The sequence below is a fragment of the Schistocerca nitens genome, chromosome 1 (genome assembly GCF_023898315.1).
Source record: "Schistocerca nitens isolate TAMUIC-IGC-003100 chromosome 1, iqSchNite1.1, whole genome shotgun sequence".
Classification (NCBI taxonomy): domain Eukaryota; kingdom Metazoa; phylum Arthropoda; class Insecta; order Orthoptera; family Acrididae; genus Schistocerca; species Schistocerca nitens.
Window position 1 is genome coordinate 156,164,686 of NC_064614.1, and position 14,574 is coordinate 156,179,259.

Genomic DNA, 14,574 nt, shown 5'->3' on the forward strand with positions numbered 1-14,574 from the left:
CAAATACAGAATACCCCAGAAGACATGACAATGTAGCAAAAATAATACATCAACAACTTGCCATACAACAAACTAATAAAACAACACGTTCCCACATACAAGTATGCACCACAAAATGTACTGGAAAATGATGAATACAAATTATACTGGAACAGAACCGTTATAACAGATAAAACAACGCCACATAAACTTGACATCATACTCACCAATAAAAAGAAGAAATTAACACAACTAATCGAAATATCCATACCCAATACAACAAATATACAAAAGAAAACAGGAGAAAAAATTGAAAAATACATCAAACTGGCTGAGGAAGTCAAGGACATGTGGCATCAGGATAAAGTTGACATTATACCAACAATACTATCAACTACAGGAGTCATACCACACAATATCCACCAGTACATCAACGCAATACAGCTACAGCCAAACTTACATATACAACTACAGAAATCCGTAATTATTGATACATGTTCAATTACCCGAAAGTTCCTAAATGCAATATAACATATACCGTACAGTTAAAAGGAAGTCACGCTTGATCAAGGTCTGCGTCACTTTCCATTTTTGACCAGACATAACGTCTGAGAAAAGAAAGAAAGAAATAATAATAATAATAATAATAATAATAATAGATATTTAAATATATTTCATGCTTTCCGAAGAAAACTTGACAAATCTGGCAAAGAAATAAAACAGATGGAACATTTGATGCGCCTTTGAAAGATGCTTGGAATCGTGTACAGCAATTGAGAGAACGATAAAGAATTTGTAGTTCCATGTTTAATTTATATTCTTAGAATAGGATTAGGCGGATGATGCGGTCTGCTGTTTTGTGGCCTTAACATTTCTGTCATCTACGCTCGAATTTGTAAGAAAGTTCCAACAACTTTTAAGTACCAAAAATGTTGCAAAGATCAAAAAAGCTAATACGTGTGGCAGACGTAATTTCTCCCTTTTTAAGTGCCGTCATCGTCGTTGCTCACTCAGTTTTTCAGATCAACAGAAGTGGGATAAATGATGTCGATTATCACTCAAAGGCCCTTCAAACGTCTCTCTAATCTACATTATTTCTTAATTTTAGGGAAATGATTTCACTAAATATTTGACCGTATTTTTTTCCAAAATTTACTTTATTGTTATTCATGCCCACAACTCCTAAACCACAGGACCGATATCAGCCAAACGCGGTACACATCAGTCACTCTCTGGAAATCACTGTGGTGCTAAGGTGGGGGTGAAGCAGTGTAGCCCTTGACCCGCGAACACACATACGTTAGACATCCAGTATTTAAGAATGACATCTAGAGACTTGCAACAAACTATACACACAATTTCAAAATTTTACGAAACTTTTCTTGGGTGACGACCCTCACAAAATGGTGGAAGGCAAGAAGTTTATCGTTTGCAACATATTCGCTGTTAATACAGTGAAACTGCCTCATGAAGCATGACATTTTAATTTATTACTTCTTTACTACTCAATACGCAACACATTTCGCATACAATAGCCATATATACCACTGGACGTATCTCCAATATTATATTATTGTACAGCATGTTGTTCAGAAGACACGAAATCAAACAATGAGCTTCTTGAAAGTTAAACTGCAGGGCGAAATTCGCAAGAGATACAGGTGAAATGTGTGCACAATTGTGAAATATATTAAAAATATGTGAAATACGTTTTTCATGTGCGTATGGAGACAAAGCTAAGGGTAAAAAGCTCATCCTGAACTACTGGTACGATTTCCACCAAATCTGACACACGTTTAGTGAAGATTCGACTAAACAGACTAATATTTAAGTCATTCAGATAATAAAAAATCCGGGTGATTGAATTTATTGACAATAGAGATTTTTGTATTTTTAACTTTAGAAAGAAAGGGACATTGTCATATGGTTATTGTTCTTATGTAATTTGGACAAACAAGAACAAGCTAAACTTAATAAATTGAACAAAAATAATGTTTGATAAGAGAGTAGAAAAGTTTTTGTACATTCGTACATTTTTCTTAAAATTACTAAAATACTGTAACCATCATGAAATATCTAAAAAGTGACGTAGGATAGTCACTGTAGATTAGTTTCACTTAAAATATTTGGTAATTTCCGTTTGAAGTAAACATTTTTTTCTTCATTGGTCTACATCACAAACTCACGGCATCACACACACTGTTTTCGAACCATTTGAAAGCTGTTTCTAGGGCTTTAAGCGCTTCCGCATAAGATGGTCATGTATTATTTTCTGCATCTACGTTTCCTTCAGTTTCATTTTCTTGCGTTTCCTGCTGTTTGTTTACCGCGTGTGACGTAGATAGTATAGAGATACTTAGTCGCCGTTGAGAAGCTGGATAATCGCGAATCCGTGTCACTGAGGTACAGATAATCGAGTCTCTGTGGTATTAGTTACCATGTGGAAAGAGACACCGTGGCTGAGAACCACCAGCCCCCTGTGGGCTGAGCGTGGTAACGTGAAGAGGGAAAGTGGAAGGAGGAGATGGACAGACAGCGAGGGGAAGGTAGGTTGGTTGGTTGGTTGGTTGATTTGTTTGGGGGAGGGGACAAAACAGCAAGGGAGGAACAACACAAACAGCACAGTCCAGTCAATTTGCAAATGAAGAGAGAAAAGGGACGTGAGAACAGCAGAAAAAGTGAAGAACAGGAGGGGGGTGGATGGTAATGGGGAGAGCAGATAATGAGGATGTTTGGTTTGTGGGGCGCTCAACTGCACGGTTATCAGCGCCCTTACAAATTCCAACCTTTGCTCAGTCCAATCTCGCCACTTTCATGAAGGGGAGAGCAGAGGTGCCCCAGAAATGCTATGCACGGTGGGGCACCAGCACCGCCACCGACCTGTCCTGACGCCCACACCATATTATCACGACACAACTGGGAGAACAACAGTGGAATAAGTCACTAGAAAAGGGGAACTAAACAGCACAACAAACCAGACCATAAATGTAGGGAAAAGGTGGCGAGATGCTGACCGATGTGGAGACAAGGTCAAGGCCCCCAGAACCAACACCTACGCTGTGGTACTAACAAGAAGATTCAGGAACTTACACCTGAAAGTACAAATAGATTTCGTGAAGGAAACCTAAAACAGAGGTAACCGGACAAGGTTCATCCACAAACACCTGAGGCAAAGAAGGGGGGAAGGCATATTTATTGCAAAAGGCCAAAAGGCAGGAGAAATCCAGCAAAATATGGATCACCGTGAGTGGAGCCCCACAACTACAAATTGTGGGATGGGGTCATTGTGGAATAAAAGACCATGGGTCAACCTAATAATGTCCAATATGCGGACAGCAGAGGATAGTAGATTCCCGCCTGGAGAGGGAGACGTAAGAACACCACATGGGAGTCTCCTTTATGACAGGAAGTTTATTGGATATGGGGATCAGCTGAGAAAAATCTGCCCACGATTCAGCAATAAGGGATTTGATGTGAAGCTATAAAGAGGGCTCACCCGGAGGGCTCACCCGGAGGGCTCACCCGGAGGGCTCACCCGGAGGGCTCACCCGGAGGGCTCACCCGGAGGGCTCACCCGGAGGGCTCACCCGGAGGGCTCACCCGGAGGGCTCACCCGGAGGGCTCACCCGGAGGGCTCACCCGGAGGGCTCACCCGGAGGGCTCACCCGGAGGGCTCACCCGGAGGGCTCACCCGGAGGGCTCACCCGGAGGGCTCACCCGGAGGGCTCACCCGGAGGGCTCACCCGGAGGGCTCACCCGGAGGGCTCACCCGGAGGGCTCACCCGGAGGGCTCACCCGGAGGGCTCACCCGGAGGGCTCACCCGGAGGGCTCACCCGGAGGGCTCACCCGGAGGGCTCACCCGGAGGGCTCACCCGGAGGGCTCACCCGGAGGGCTCACCCGGAGGGCTCACCCGGAGGGCTCACCCGGAGGGCTCACCCGGAGGGCTCACCCGGAGGGCTCACCCGGAGGGCTCACCCGGAGGGCTCACCCGGAGGGCTCACCCGGAGGGCTCACCCGGAGGGCTCACCCGGAGGGCTCACCCGGAGGGCTCACCCGGAGGGCTCACCCGGAGGGCTCACCCGGAGGGCTCACCCGGAGGGCTCACCCGGAGGGCTCACCCGGAGGGCTCACCCGGAGGGCTCACCCGGAGGGCTCACCCGGAGGGCTCACCCGGAGGGCTCACCCGGAGGGCTCACCCGGAGGGCTCACCCGGAGGGCTCACCCGGAGGGCTCACCCGGAGGGCTCACCCGGAGGGCTCACCCGGAGGGCTCACCCGGAGGGCTCACCCGGAGGGCTCACCCGGAGGGCTCACCCAGAATGGGGGGGAGGGAGGTGGATGCCCCCCACCCAGCCAGATGATTAGCAACAACAAAATCAGCGAGAAGGTTGTGAATGGCAGAGACAAAGGGGTGACAGAAAAGCATCGAGTGATAGCCTGAAGGCCACTCATTGAGTGTGTGTAACAAAATGGGGATGAAGGAGGACTGTATAATAAAACAGAGCCCGATAGATGGCCATGGCCATCAATTCCGCAGTAAACACATGAGAGGGGAAGGAGAAGTGGACTAGAAGAAGATTGGAATATATACCCAAGCACTGCTGGGTACTCAGCTAGTTATCTTAAATCTTAGGCATTTGCGGCGTAAGTGAAACAATGACGGCAAATATGACTTTGCAAGGGGGAAAGGGGAGGGGGCGCAATGGGAGTGAAAAGCTGACCTCTCCCACATAACGAACCTTGGATCCACGCCCCATTGTTTAGCCCTTGTTTCACGCCTCTGATAGTAACAGTAACGCAGTAAGCGGCCAGAATGTAGTGAGTACGTACCTGGACCATTCCGATGACGATGCGGAGCGCGCACATGAGGACGACGCCGCCCAGGTCTGCGGCCAGCTCGGTGAGGCCGGTCAGCGCCCCGGACAGGAAGAGGGCCGCGGCCAGGAAGTTCTTGGCGCCGTAGCGGCCCGACAGCCAGCCCGCGGGCACCTGCGTCGTGATGTAGCCCCAGAAGAACGAGCTCAGGATCGTGCTCGTCTCCGTTGGGTTCCACCCGTAGTCCTGCCGGCACAGAACACACTACTTCACCAGTTCCTACTTTACAACAAGAAGTTACCATCACGAAAGAGTGAGAGTCCTCACATTGCATATTATTTGTCCCAGTGTATCAGGAGAGCCAGAACAAGATCAGGTCAAGAGGGGACAGTTCCCCCGTCCTGCTATCTGGTGTGCCATGTCAGCAGTTGTCTGTAGTAGCACCGAGGGGCAGTGACCTCTCTTCGGGCTACAAAGTACCGAATGTTCTCTGGTGCGGTCGTCGGTCGCGAGAGAGGTGGTTGTTGAATGGAGCAGGGTAAGTCATAAGCGTGGCTGGCAAGTCGTGGCTGATGGGCCGAGATAATTAGCCGGGAACAGCTGGTGTGCTCGGTGCCCTGCTCAAGGTGTTACTGCAGAACTACCAATGCTTGATCGGAAAAGATAATTGCATTTGTGGAGATTTAAGCACATACGAAGCCGACGTTTGAATTAAGGTATGATTGTCCCGTGCTGACAGTTTACTGAAGAAGCCTCAAACGTTCACTGCTGTCTGTCATGGTCTCTCTCTCTCTCTCTCTCTCTCTCTCTCTCTCTCTCTCTCTCTCTCTCGTGAAACACTGAGTACTATTCGTGGTTCGGAGACAAGGTGCTGAATTTAAAGGTAGTCAGTCCTTTGCAACGCATCAGTGGTAAGAACGCTAAAGATATCATTGTAAGTCGCTAAAGTAGTATACTAGTTCAAAATGGTTCAAATGGCTCTGAGCACTATGGGACTTAACATCTGAGGTCATCAGTCCCCTAGAACTTAGAACTACTTAAACCTAACTAACCTAAGGACATCAGACACACCCCTGTCCGAGGCAGGATTCGAACCTGCGACCGTGGCAGCAGCGCTGCTCCGGACTGAAGCGCCTAGAACCGGTCGGCCACACCGGCCGGCTAGTATACTATTGTTTAATAGTTTCTGTAGCAGTCCGACGCTACTGACATCGTTACAGCTGTTTATTACGAGTATTTGTTAAGATCATGAAATGATGCTGTTTCTAGTGTGTAACATATGCCTGTTGGAGGTGAACGAAACCAACGTGTACGTCCTATGTATATTAGGGCACCACCTGTGCTGATAAACTCCATGTAATGTAGCTTCTGTATAAGGAAAACACGTCACATACACATGCTGCCAAATTACAGGACAGGATAGTGGCAGCAGTTGCATGCTGCAACAGATGGGAAGCATTTTTTATATTCATTATAGACTTCCGTATTTCTGTAAACGATACTGTAAAACTTTTTTATATACTGGGCTCTATCCTGGATCGAAAGAACAGTCGGTTCCTTAATTATGGTTTGTTCGATAAAGGTATGTTAGTTTTATTAAAGTTTCATAAAAGTAATCATTTTGAATATTTGTATCTGTTTTTAAAAATTCTTGTCTTAATAACATCCTGTTAAGTCTTTGATTATCAGAAACTATATCACGGACGTTGAAGATTGGAAATAGTGCTTTTGATACGTTTTGCCGCAGAAATTCTGTTTGTAGAAACTATCTTGTTAGCCATTCTTATGTTAACTTGTTACCTATTACTTGTTACGCTGTTTGTAACTGGGTAATTGTTGTGTAATTTATCATTATATTTGACTTCATATTGTATACTCAATCTGCTCCACGAGTAATTATATTGGGTCCAACACCCTGCTTCCATTACGTTAGAGAATAGACTTTCTCTACTTCGGGATTCTGTGATTGCACAAAATCGCAGATTTAGAAATGCCGAGTGGGAAGATACCTTTTGGATTTAGCAGCCGCTACACAACTCACGCTGTTCACGGAAAATAATGTAGTTTTCTCTGATACAGCGGCGGTATCGGCACCGTTCTGCTGTCAGAGGACGCGAATATTTATAGAACTTTCCTGAAATGGTCCCCAGTTCTTGTCGCTTGCTCGTAACATTCCTTATGGAGCTGCACAGAAGAGGCGGGTCCACACTGTGCTAAAACCACAGACGCGGGATTTTAACTACAGTTTCTGATTAGTGGACAACCTGATACGGAGTGTAGATTTTTAGTTAATTCACTTTGCTAACAAAATTTTTCAATTCATTATGTTGAGCTGTAAATAAATATTTTCCGCATTTTATATTGCTCAATTTCCGTAATAACATTTTGTATTTCATTACCAGTTTCTCGTAAATATAAAGTACGCATTTTTGAATACTTCTAGGAATTTAAAGATTAAAAACAGTGTTGATCGCAACTTAATTTTTATTGGAGTTACCGGTTTCTATTCTATTTAAGAACCGTCTCCAGACTCTGAAAAAAACATAACCAGATAGATGGTTCGTTATAACAGTAAGTATATATAACAAAATGTAGAACTAATAACTAAATATACCCAGAACGGTGGGTGGACTCCGTGGTGCAAGTTGCGCCGACCCTCGACGCTGGAATAACTGCTAATCGGAAAAGAAGAGAACGGTTATTAAATAGGCTTGGTCACGCCCACCGTCCTGAGTTTGACGACATTGCTAGCCAACCAGAAAGACGTCTATGATTAGGTATCTTTGCGAGTAGCGTCTTCCTGTCGATTTAACAATCTTTGGTGCATCTTCGCAGAATAGACATTAGAGGGCAGCATACTTTTAGCTGATCTTAAACTAAGTAACATTTATAGTTTATATTTTATGACTAAAAATCTTTTATAATGCCCTTATGATGTAATTTAACTATAACGCACTTTATCATCTACTTCTTGTGCTTACCTAATCATAGACGTCTTTCTGGTTGGCTAGCACTGTCGTCACACTCAGGACGGTGGGCGTGACCAAGCCTATTCAATAACCGTTCTCATCTTGTCCGATTAGCAGTTATTCCAGCGTCGAAGGTCGGCGCAACTTGCACCACGGAGTCCACCCACCGTTCTGGGTATATTTAGTTATTAGTTCTACATTTTGTTATATATGCTTACTGTTATAACGATCCCTCTATCTGGTTATGTTTTTCAGAGTCTGAAGATGGTTCTTAAATAAAATCGAAACCGGTCACTCCAATTAAAATAAAAAGTTGAAATCAAGACTGTTTTTAATCTTTAAATCTTAATTTATATACCATATGTTCTCAAAAATTGTAACTTCTAGGAATAATAAATGTATGCACAATTTCAGATGTAGTTCTTAAAGAACGACGTAAATTCCTTTCGAATATCTTACTAGCAAATCTGGAATGGACTTACACATTAATCGTAAATATGAAAAACGTGCCTCCGGATTTACAAACCTTTACGTAATTCAGTAGTTACTTCTGGGTATTCACAAATACTCCGAAAAGTTTGTAACTCTTTAAAGTAATCGTTTATAATTGTATATGGACATGTTAAGTGATATAAGCTATAGTATTATTTTGTAGTACCTCACGCATATGTAATTGTTGGCTCCGTGTTTGAAAGGCTCAATGTGGGTTTTGTCAGCGTTAGCATCTACAGGGATAGGCAAAATAATGGGAACACATGTGGTTACTTGGGATTGGTTTATTAGTGAGGTGTTGGGTCCCCATTTGCCCACAGTAGTTACGATTCTTCTTGGGAAACTGGCATATAATGATCGTATAGTCTCCAGTGGAATGTTGTGCCACTCTTCGATCCGAACCTCTTCTAACTCCTGTAGTGACGAGGTGGGAGGAAATCTGCTCAGGAGTCTGCGCTCCAATGCCGCCCACAAGGATTCGATATGTTCAAGTAGGGGGACTGCTGGCCAGGGAAGACGCTGCAGTGCAGTTACATGCTACTCATACCGCGATTGTACTGTCCTGGATGTGAGAATGGGTGCATTATCGTTCTGAAATATGGCATCATTGTGTGGGAACATGGGGTGCACCTCATCACCTGAAATTTTCACATACTCGTTGACTGTAACACGACCTTACAGGAATGATAGCACCAGCAGAACACCATGATCTGGCTGTCCACACCATCACATTTCCACCTTCATACTTAACCATGAGAATCGAGAAATCAGGAACGTAGGCTTCTTTTGGCGATCTCCAGATGTAAACCCGAGTCGGTGTTGAAAATAACGAAAACGTTGACTCGTCGGACCATATGATGTGTTTCCAGTGATCAGCGGCCAGGGATTTATGCTCCTGACACCATGTTTTACGCTTCCTTGCGTTGACTGTCGTCATTGATGGTTTCGGTACAGCAGCCCGTCCATGAATATTCATTTTATGGAGTTCTCGGTGGACAGTGCCTATAGATACGAGGTCTCTAAGATCGCTACTGAACTCACCAGTTGCTTTAGCCGCCGTAGTTTTGTGTTTTGACACGATTCGTGCTAGCGTACGACGATCTCTGCCATTTAGTTTTGATTTCCGCCAATTATTACGTTTACAAGGTGTCTTTCCATGTTTTTTGTAGACTGTCATGACTTGAAACAGTTGCTCTTCAAACATTCACTAAATTGGCTGTCTTGGTTACTGATGCTCCAGCTAATCGGGCCCTCACAATCTGCCCTCTTTGCAACTCTGTTAGGTCAGCCGTTGCACGTCGACCTCGGCCTCTGAATATAGATACGAAGTCTGTACTACTCGGAAAAAACCTGCACTGAAGCCTAGTCCGTACTGAACAAGCACAGTTCAACGCGACACGTGCCTTACCTGTGTTGTCGACACAACCATCCCATTACTACCACTGTTCACATTATTCTGCCTACTCCCGGTAGTTCGTATCAAGTGCAGTGACTGTACAGCTCAGTCAATGCTATACTGAACTGAATTGTTGTAATAGAAGGCTGAAAGAGTGAAGCAAAAATTTATGTACGTCTTCTGGCACTCACCAAGTCCCCAGGATCGAAATTCAGCCCCCACCTGAGTTAATAACGTATTATTTATTAATATTGTGAACAGAGTAACTGTTCCGAAAGAACGGATACCAATGTTGACCATGCAGCTTCTCTAGAAATAAATAATCTAAACCCTCAGCTGCCAACAGGTGTTTATGTATTTATTAATATTATTAGTATTTGCAGGCACGTTTCCTCAGTATCTACTTTATCTGCACGATGAAGCATACTTAGGTAGCATTTGTTTGTTTTTAAAATGTGCATCTCTGCAAATAATTTTAAAGTTTTAGATTAGTAGTTTCATGAATTTTTATCTATTAAGTGTTCGTGTTTGAAAGTTATCAGTATGGGAAATATGTTTAGAGCAGAAGTTGACAACGTATTAACACACAGGTCAGACTCCGGCGACAATTGCTAGGACAACCTTTCCTTTTTCACCAGGGGTACAAATACACTCCTGGAAATGGAAAAAAGAACACATTGACACCGGTGTGTCAGACCCACCATACTTGCTCCGGGCACTGCGAGAGGGCTGTACAAGCCATGATCACACGCACGGAACAGCGGACACACCAGGAACCGCGGTGTTGGCCGTCGAATGGCGCTAGCTGCGCAGCATTTGTGCACCGCCGCCGTCAGTGTCAGCCAGTTTGCCGTGGCATACGGAGCTCCATCGCAGTCTTTAACACTGGTAGCATGCCGCGACAGCGTGGACGTGAACCGTATGTGCAGTTGACGGACTTTGAGCGAGGGCGTATAGTGGGCATGCGGGAGGCCGGGTGGACGTACCGCCGAATTGCTCAACACGTGGGGCGTGAGGTCTCCACAGTACATCGATGTTGTCGCCAGTGGTCGGCGGAAGGTGCACGTGCCCGTCGACCTGGGACCGGACCTCAGCGACGCACGGATGCACGCCAAGACCGTAGGATCCTACGCAGTGCCGTAGGGGACCGCACCGCCACTTCCCAGCAAATTAGGGACACTGTTGCTCCTGGGGTATCGGCGAGGACCATTCGCAACCGTCTCCATGAAGCTGGGCTACGGTCCCGCACACCGTTAGGCCGTCTTCCGCTCACGCCCCAACATCGTGCAGCCCGCCTCCAGTGGTGTCGCGACAGGCGTGAATGGAGGGACGAATGGAGACGTGTCGTCTTCAGCGATGAGAGTCGCTTCTGCCTTGGTGCCAATGATGGTCGTATGCGTGTTTGGCGCGTTGCAGGTGAGCGCCACAATCAGGACTGCATACGACCGAGGCACACAGGGCCAACACCCGGCATCATGGTGTGGGGAGCGATCTCCTACACTGGCCGTACACCACTGGTGATCGTCGAGGGGACACTGAATAGTGCACGGTACATCCAAACCGTCATCGAACCCATCGTTCTATCATTCCTAGACCGGCAAGGGAACTTGCTGTTCCAACAGGACAATGCACGTCCGCATGTATCCCGTGCCACCCAACGTGCTCTAGAAGGTGTAAGTCAACTACCCTGGCCAGCAAGATCTCCGGATCTGTCCCCCATTGAGCATGTTTGCGACTGGATGAAGCGTCGTCTCACGCGGTCTGCACGTCCAGCACGAACGCTGGTCCAACTGAGGCGCCAGGTGGAAATGGCATGGCAAGCCGTTCCACAGGACTACATCCAGCATCTCTACGATCGTCTCCATGGGAGAATAGCAGCCTGCATTGCTGCGAAAGGTGGATATACACTATACTAGTGCCGACATTGTGCATGCTCTGTTGCCTGTGTCTATGTGCCTGTGGTTCTGTCAGTGTGATCATGTGATGTATCTGAGCCCAGGAATGTGTCAATAAAGTTTCCCCTTCCTGGGACAATGAATTCACGGTGTTCTTATTTCAATTTCCAGGAGTGTATATGGAAGCAACACATCTTGCCGGCATCCTTCCCCGATTCCTACACGAACTCAACAGCTTAATCACAACCGTCGCTTACTCTTTTTCTGTGGACGAAGAAGAGTCATGATGGCTTTCTGAGGCTACATTTGATGTTATATGGCAGAGTGTGGTGGTGCACCATACCTGCCAGCCCCTCCTCCCACCACTGCCTCTAACAAGTGGAACCCAAAGAAGGTGATGCTATACCGTGTGTTCTTTGAAGCATCTGACGGTCCTACTTACAGGCGTGAATCAAGCGCGCAGAGAATGAGAACTAGAAATGGTTAGCGTATTTAACGAACAAATGAAGACTATGCATAGTTCATTTCCCCGGACCTAAAGCCTGCAGAGCACGCTGGAGATGCTATTGGCAGACGTGTTTCTCAACAAACACACCCTCCGCCAACAGCGCAAGCATTGAGAATTGCCCTGAGAGAGGAGTGGGACATTACAACCGAGGATATCAACAGTTCAGTTTGATAGCCAACGTGAACAACAGATGCCAAATGCGCATTAATGCCCAAGGAGGACACATTCTTTGCCGAGTGTCTGATATCGACCTTTATGTTATTAGTCTGACCTGTGTCAAACGTGAGCGTTTATGTCTCTTATCGTGCTTTACTTATACTGAAATCTGTACAACTTTTTCGTTACAAATGAACCACACCATTTATATTACGTATGTACTCAGTTTCATGTCACTATGTCATGTGATTATTCCCGTAAAACAATGTTTCTGGTACTTAACTGTCAAGCAGTGCAATTGTCAGATTGTGAGAGCAGCAGGAGTTGGGGAGTCAATGGCTATATCGAGTAATGAAAATTGTGTGGAGACGGAAGATGACCCCAGAAGACTGGAAGGAGGGAAGGAGGGAATAATTGTCCACATCTTTAAGAAGGCAAATAGAAAAAGAGTGCGAGAACTATCGGGGGATAACACTGATGAGTCACTGTGCAAAGATTTTGGAAGCACAAATTTGGGCAAAATTAGAAGGAAGAAAGAAAGAAAGAGGAGCAACATGGCTTCGGAACAGGTAGGTCCACAATGGATCTAATTTTTGCTGTAAGACAACTACAGGAACAGCACTGCGAATATGGAATAGATCTACAAATGACCTTCTGGACATTGAAAAAGCATGATAGTGCACGTAGAAACCAAGTGTAGAAAGCCCTGGAGAACAGAGGAGTAGCAAAACATTTTGAGGATAAGGGAAATGTACCATGGAAGTGTGAGCTGTGTGAAAGTGGAAGAGAGATCTGCTTGGATTGAACAGACGAATAGCTTGAGGCAGAGAAGTGTACTTTCACCATAACTCTTCATTGTAGTGATGGATGATAAAATGTATGCAGTAGCACAAGTAATTGGTGAAATGAAGTTGAAAGCTATGGTGTTTGCAGATGATCTGATTATTTGGGGAATAAGAAGGAAGTACAAGAGCAGTTGGACGTATGGGAACGAACAGTACAAGAATATGGGATGAGATGATTATCACAACAAGAAATAATGAGAGAGGAACAACGGGAATAACAATTGGTGGGGAACGATTGAGGAGAGTGGAAAGTTTGAAGTACCTAGGCAGCCTGATACGAGAAGATGGAAAAAAAAAACGACATAGAAATAAATGAGCGGGGCAGAAAAGCAGAAGCAGTTCGGAAGCGTGTCAGAAGCCTGATATGCGGCAAGGATGTACACCAAATCAGTAAAAAGGTTATATACCAGTCAGTCATACTATGTCCCGATACTGACACATACATCAGAAACCTGAGTTATGAAAGGAAGAGAGAAAAGCAAATTACAAGCTAGTGAGATGAAATTTTTGAGAAACAGTATTGGAGTGAAAGATGGGCAGGTTAAGAAAGTTATCAGAGTGTTAGTGAAGGTGGAACCATTAGAGGAGGAGTTAAAGAAATCAAGGCTAAAATGGTATGAACACGTTGAGAGAATGGAGGAAAAGAAGAAACCCAGGAAGATACAAGAGATGAAAGTTGAAAGAAAGAGACCAAGAGGAAGAACGACAGACAGATGGCTGAAAGGAGTAGAGGGATGCGTCCAGAAGAAAGGAGAAGACTGGACCAAGGTGAAGACGGAGAGATGGTGGAAAGACAGAAGACGATGGAGACGATGGAGACGCCTATGTTCCAGACAGACCCGGCCAGAGGCTGTAAACTGTCCAAGATGATGATGATGATGCAGTTTTCTGACGTTTTGCAACAGGTTGTTATAAAATTTTTAAAAAGTTTACTGGTGCTGCATCTCTCACTGCACAATGAAAGTAACGCCGTATGAGAATACTGGATGTGGGTGTCACGAGACAGCGATTGCTCTCGCAATCAGAACCATAAAGCTATGTGGACCAATTAGAGCGTCTTGCTATATTGACGAGTGAGTCGGGGTGGGCCACACTTTCTTCCCCACGGTATCCTGTACAAGGAGAGATGAGAATTTTGTAATGCCCTTGCTTCTAATGGCCGGGTGCATTCTACACTTTCGCCCCTGAGTGGACACTCACCTTGATGTCCGGGTTGGAGCCGGTGTTGTTGGCCATGACGACGATGCCCACGGACAGGTCCACCCGCAGCATGAAGGCCAGCGTGATGCCGCCGCACATGAGCACCACCTGCAGGTGTCTGATGCCCAGACCAGCGCCGCCTGCAACCGTGCACGACTTCTTTTACTCTGTTCCATGAGAAGAAACAGTTACTTAAATTTTTCATAACAAGGAAATTTGTAAGCAGCTAAACGAAGCTCTTAGTGTTGTTTCATGACTCCACACTACACGGCTACGGCCCTAGGCTCCTTATTCAGTAGAATCTCAAATGAGATAGGA

The 14,574-nt window shown here is 45.5% G+C and overlaps 1 protein-coding gene across 1 annotated transcript in view; it reads right to left on the reverse strand.

Annotated features, from left to right (window-relative positions):
• LOC126234801 (putative inorganic phosphate cotransporter) overlaps window positions 1–14,574 on the reverse strand; it is a 142,740-nt gene that overhangs the window by 40,945 nt on the left and 87,221 nt on the right. The window contains exons 2-3 of the mRNA XM_049943551.1: window positions 14,257–14,396; window positions 4,811–5,041 (exon numbers count right to left, since the gene is read on the reverse strand). Of these exons, the coding sequence (XP_049799508.1) occupies window positions 4,811–5,041; window positions 14,257–14,396 (371 nt within the window). The remainder of the gene's footprint in view (window positions 1–4,810; window positions 5,042–14,256; window positions 14,397–14,574) is intronic.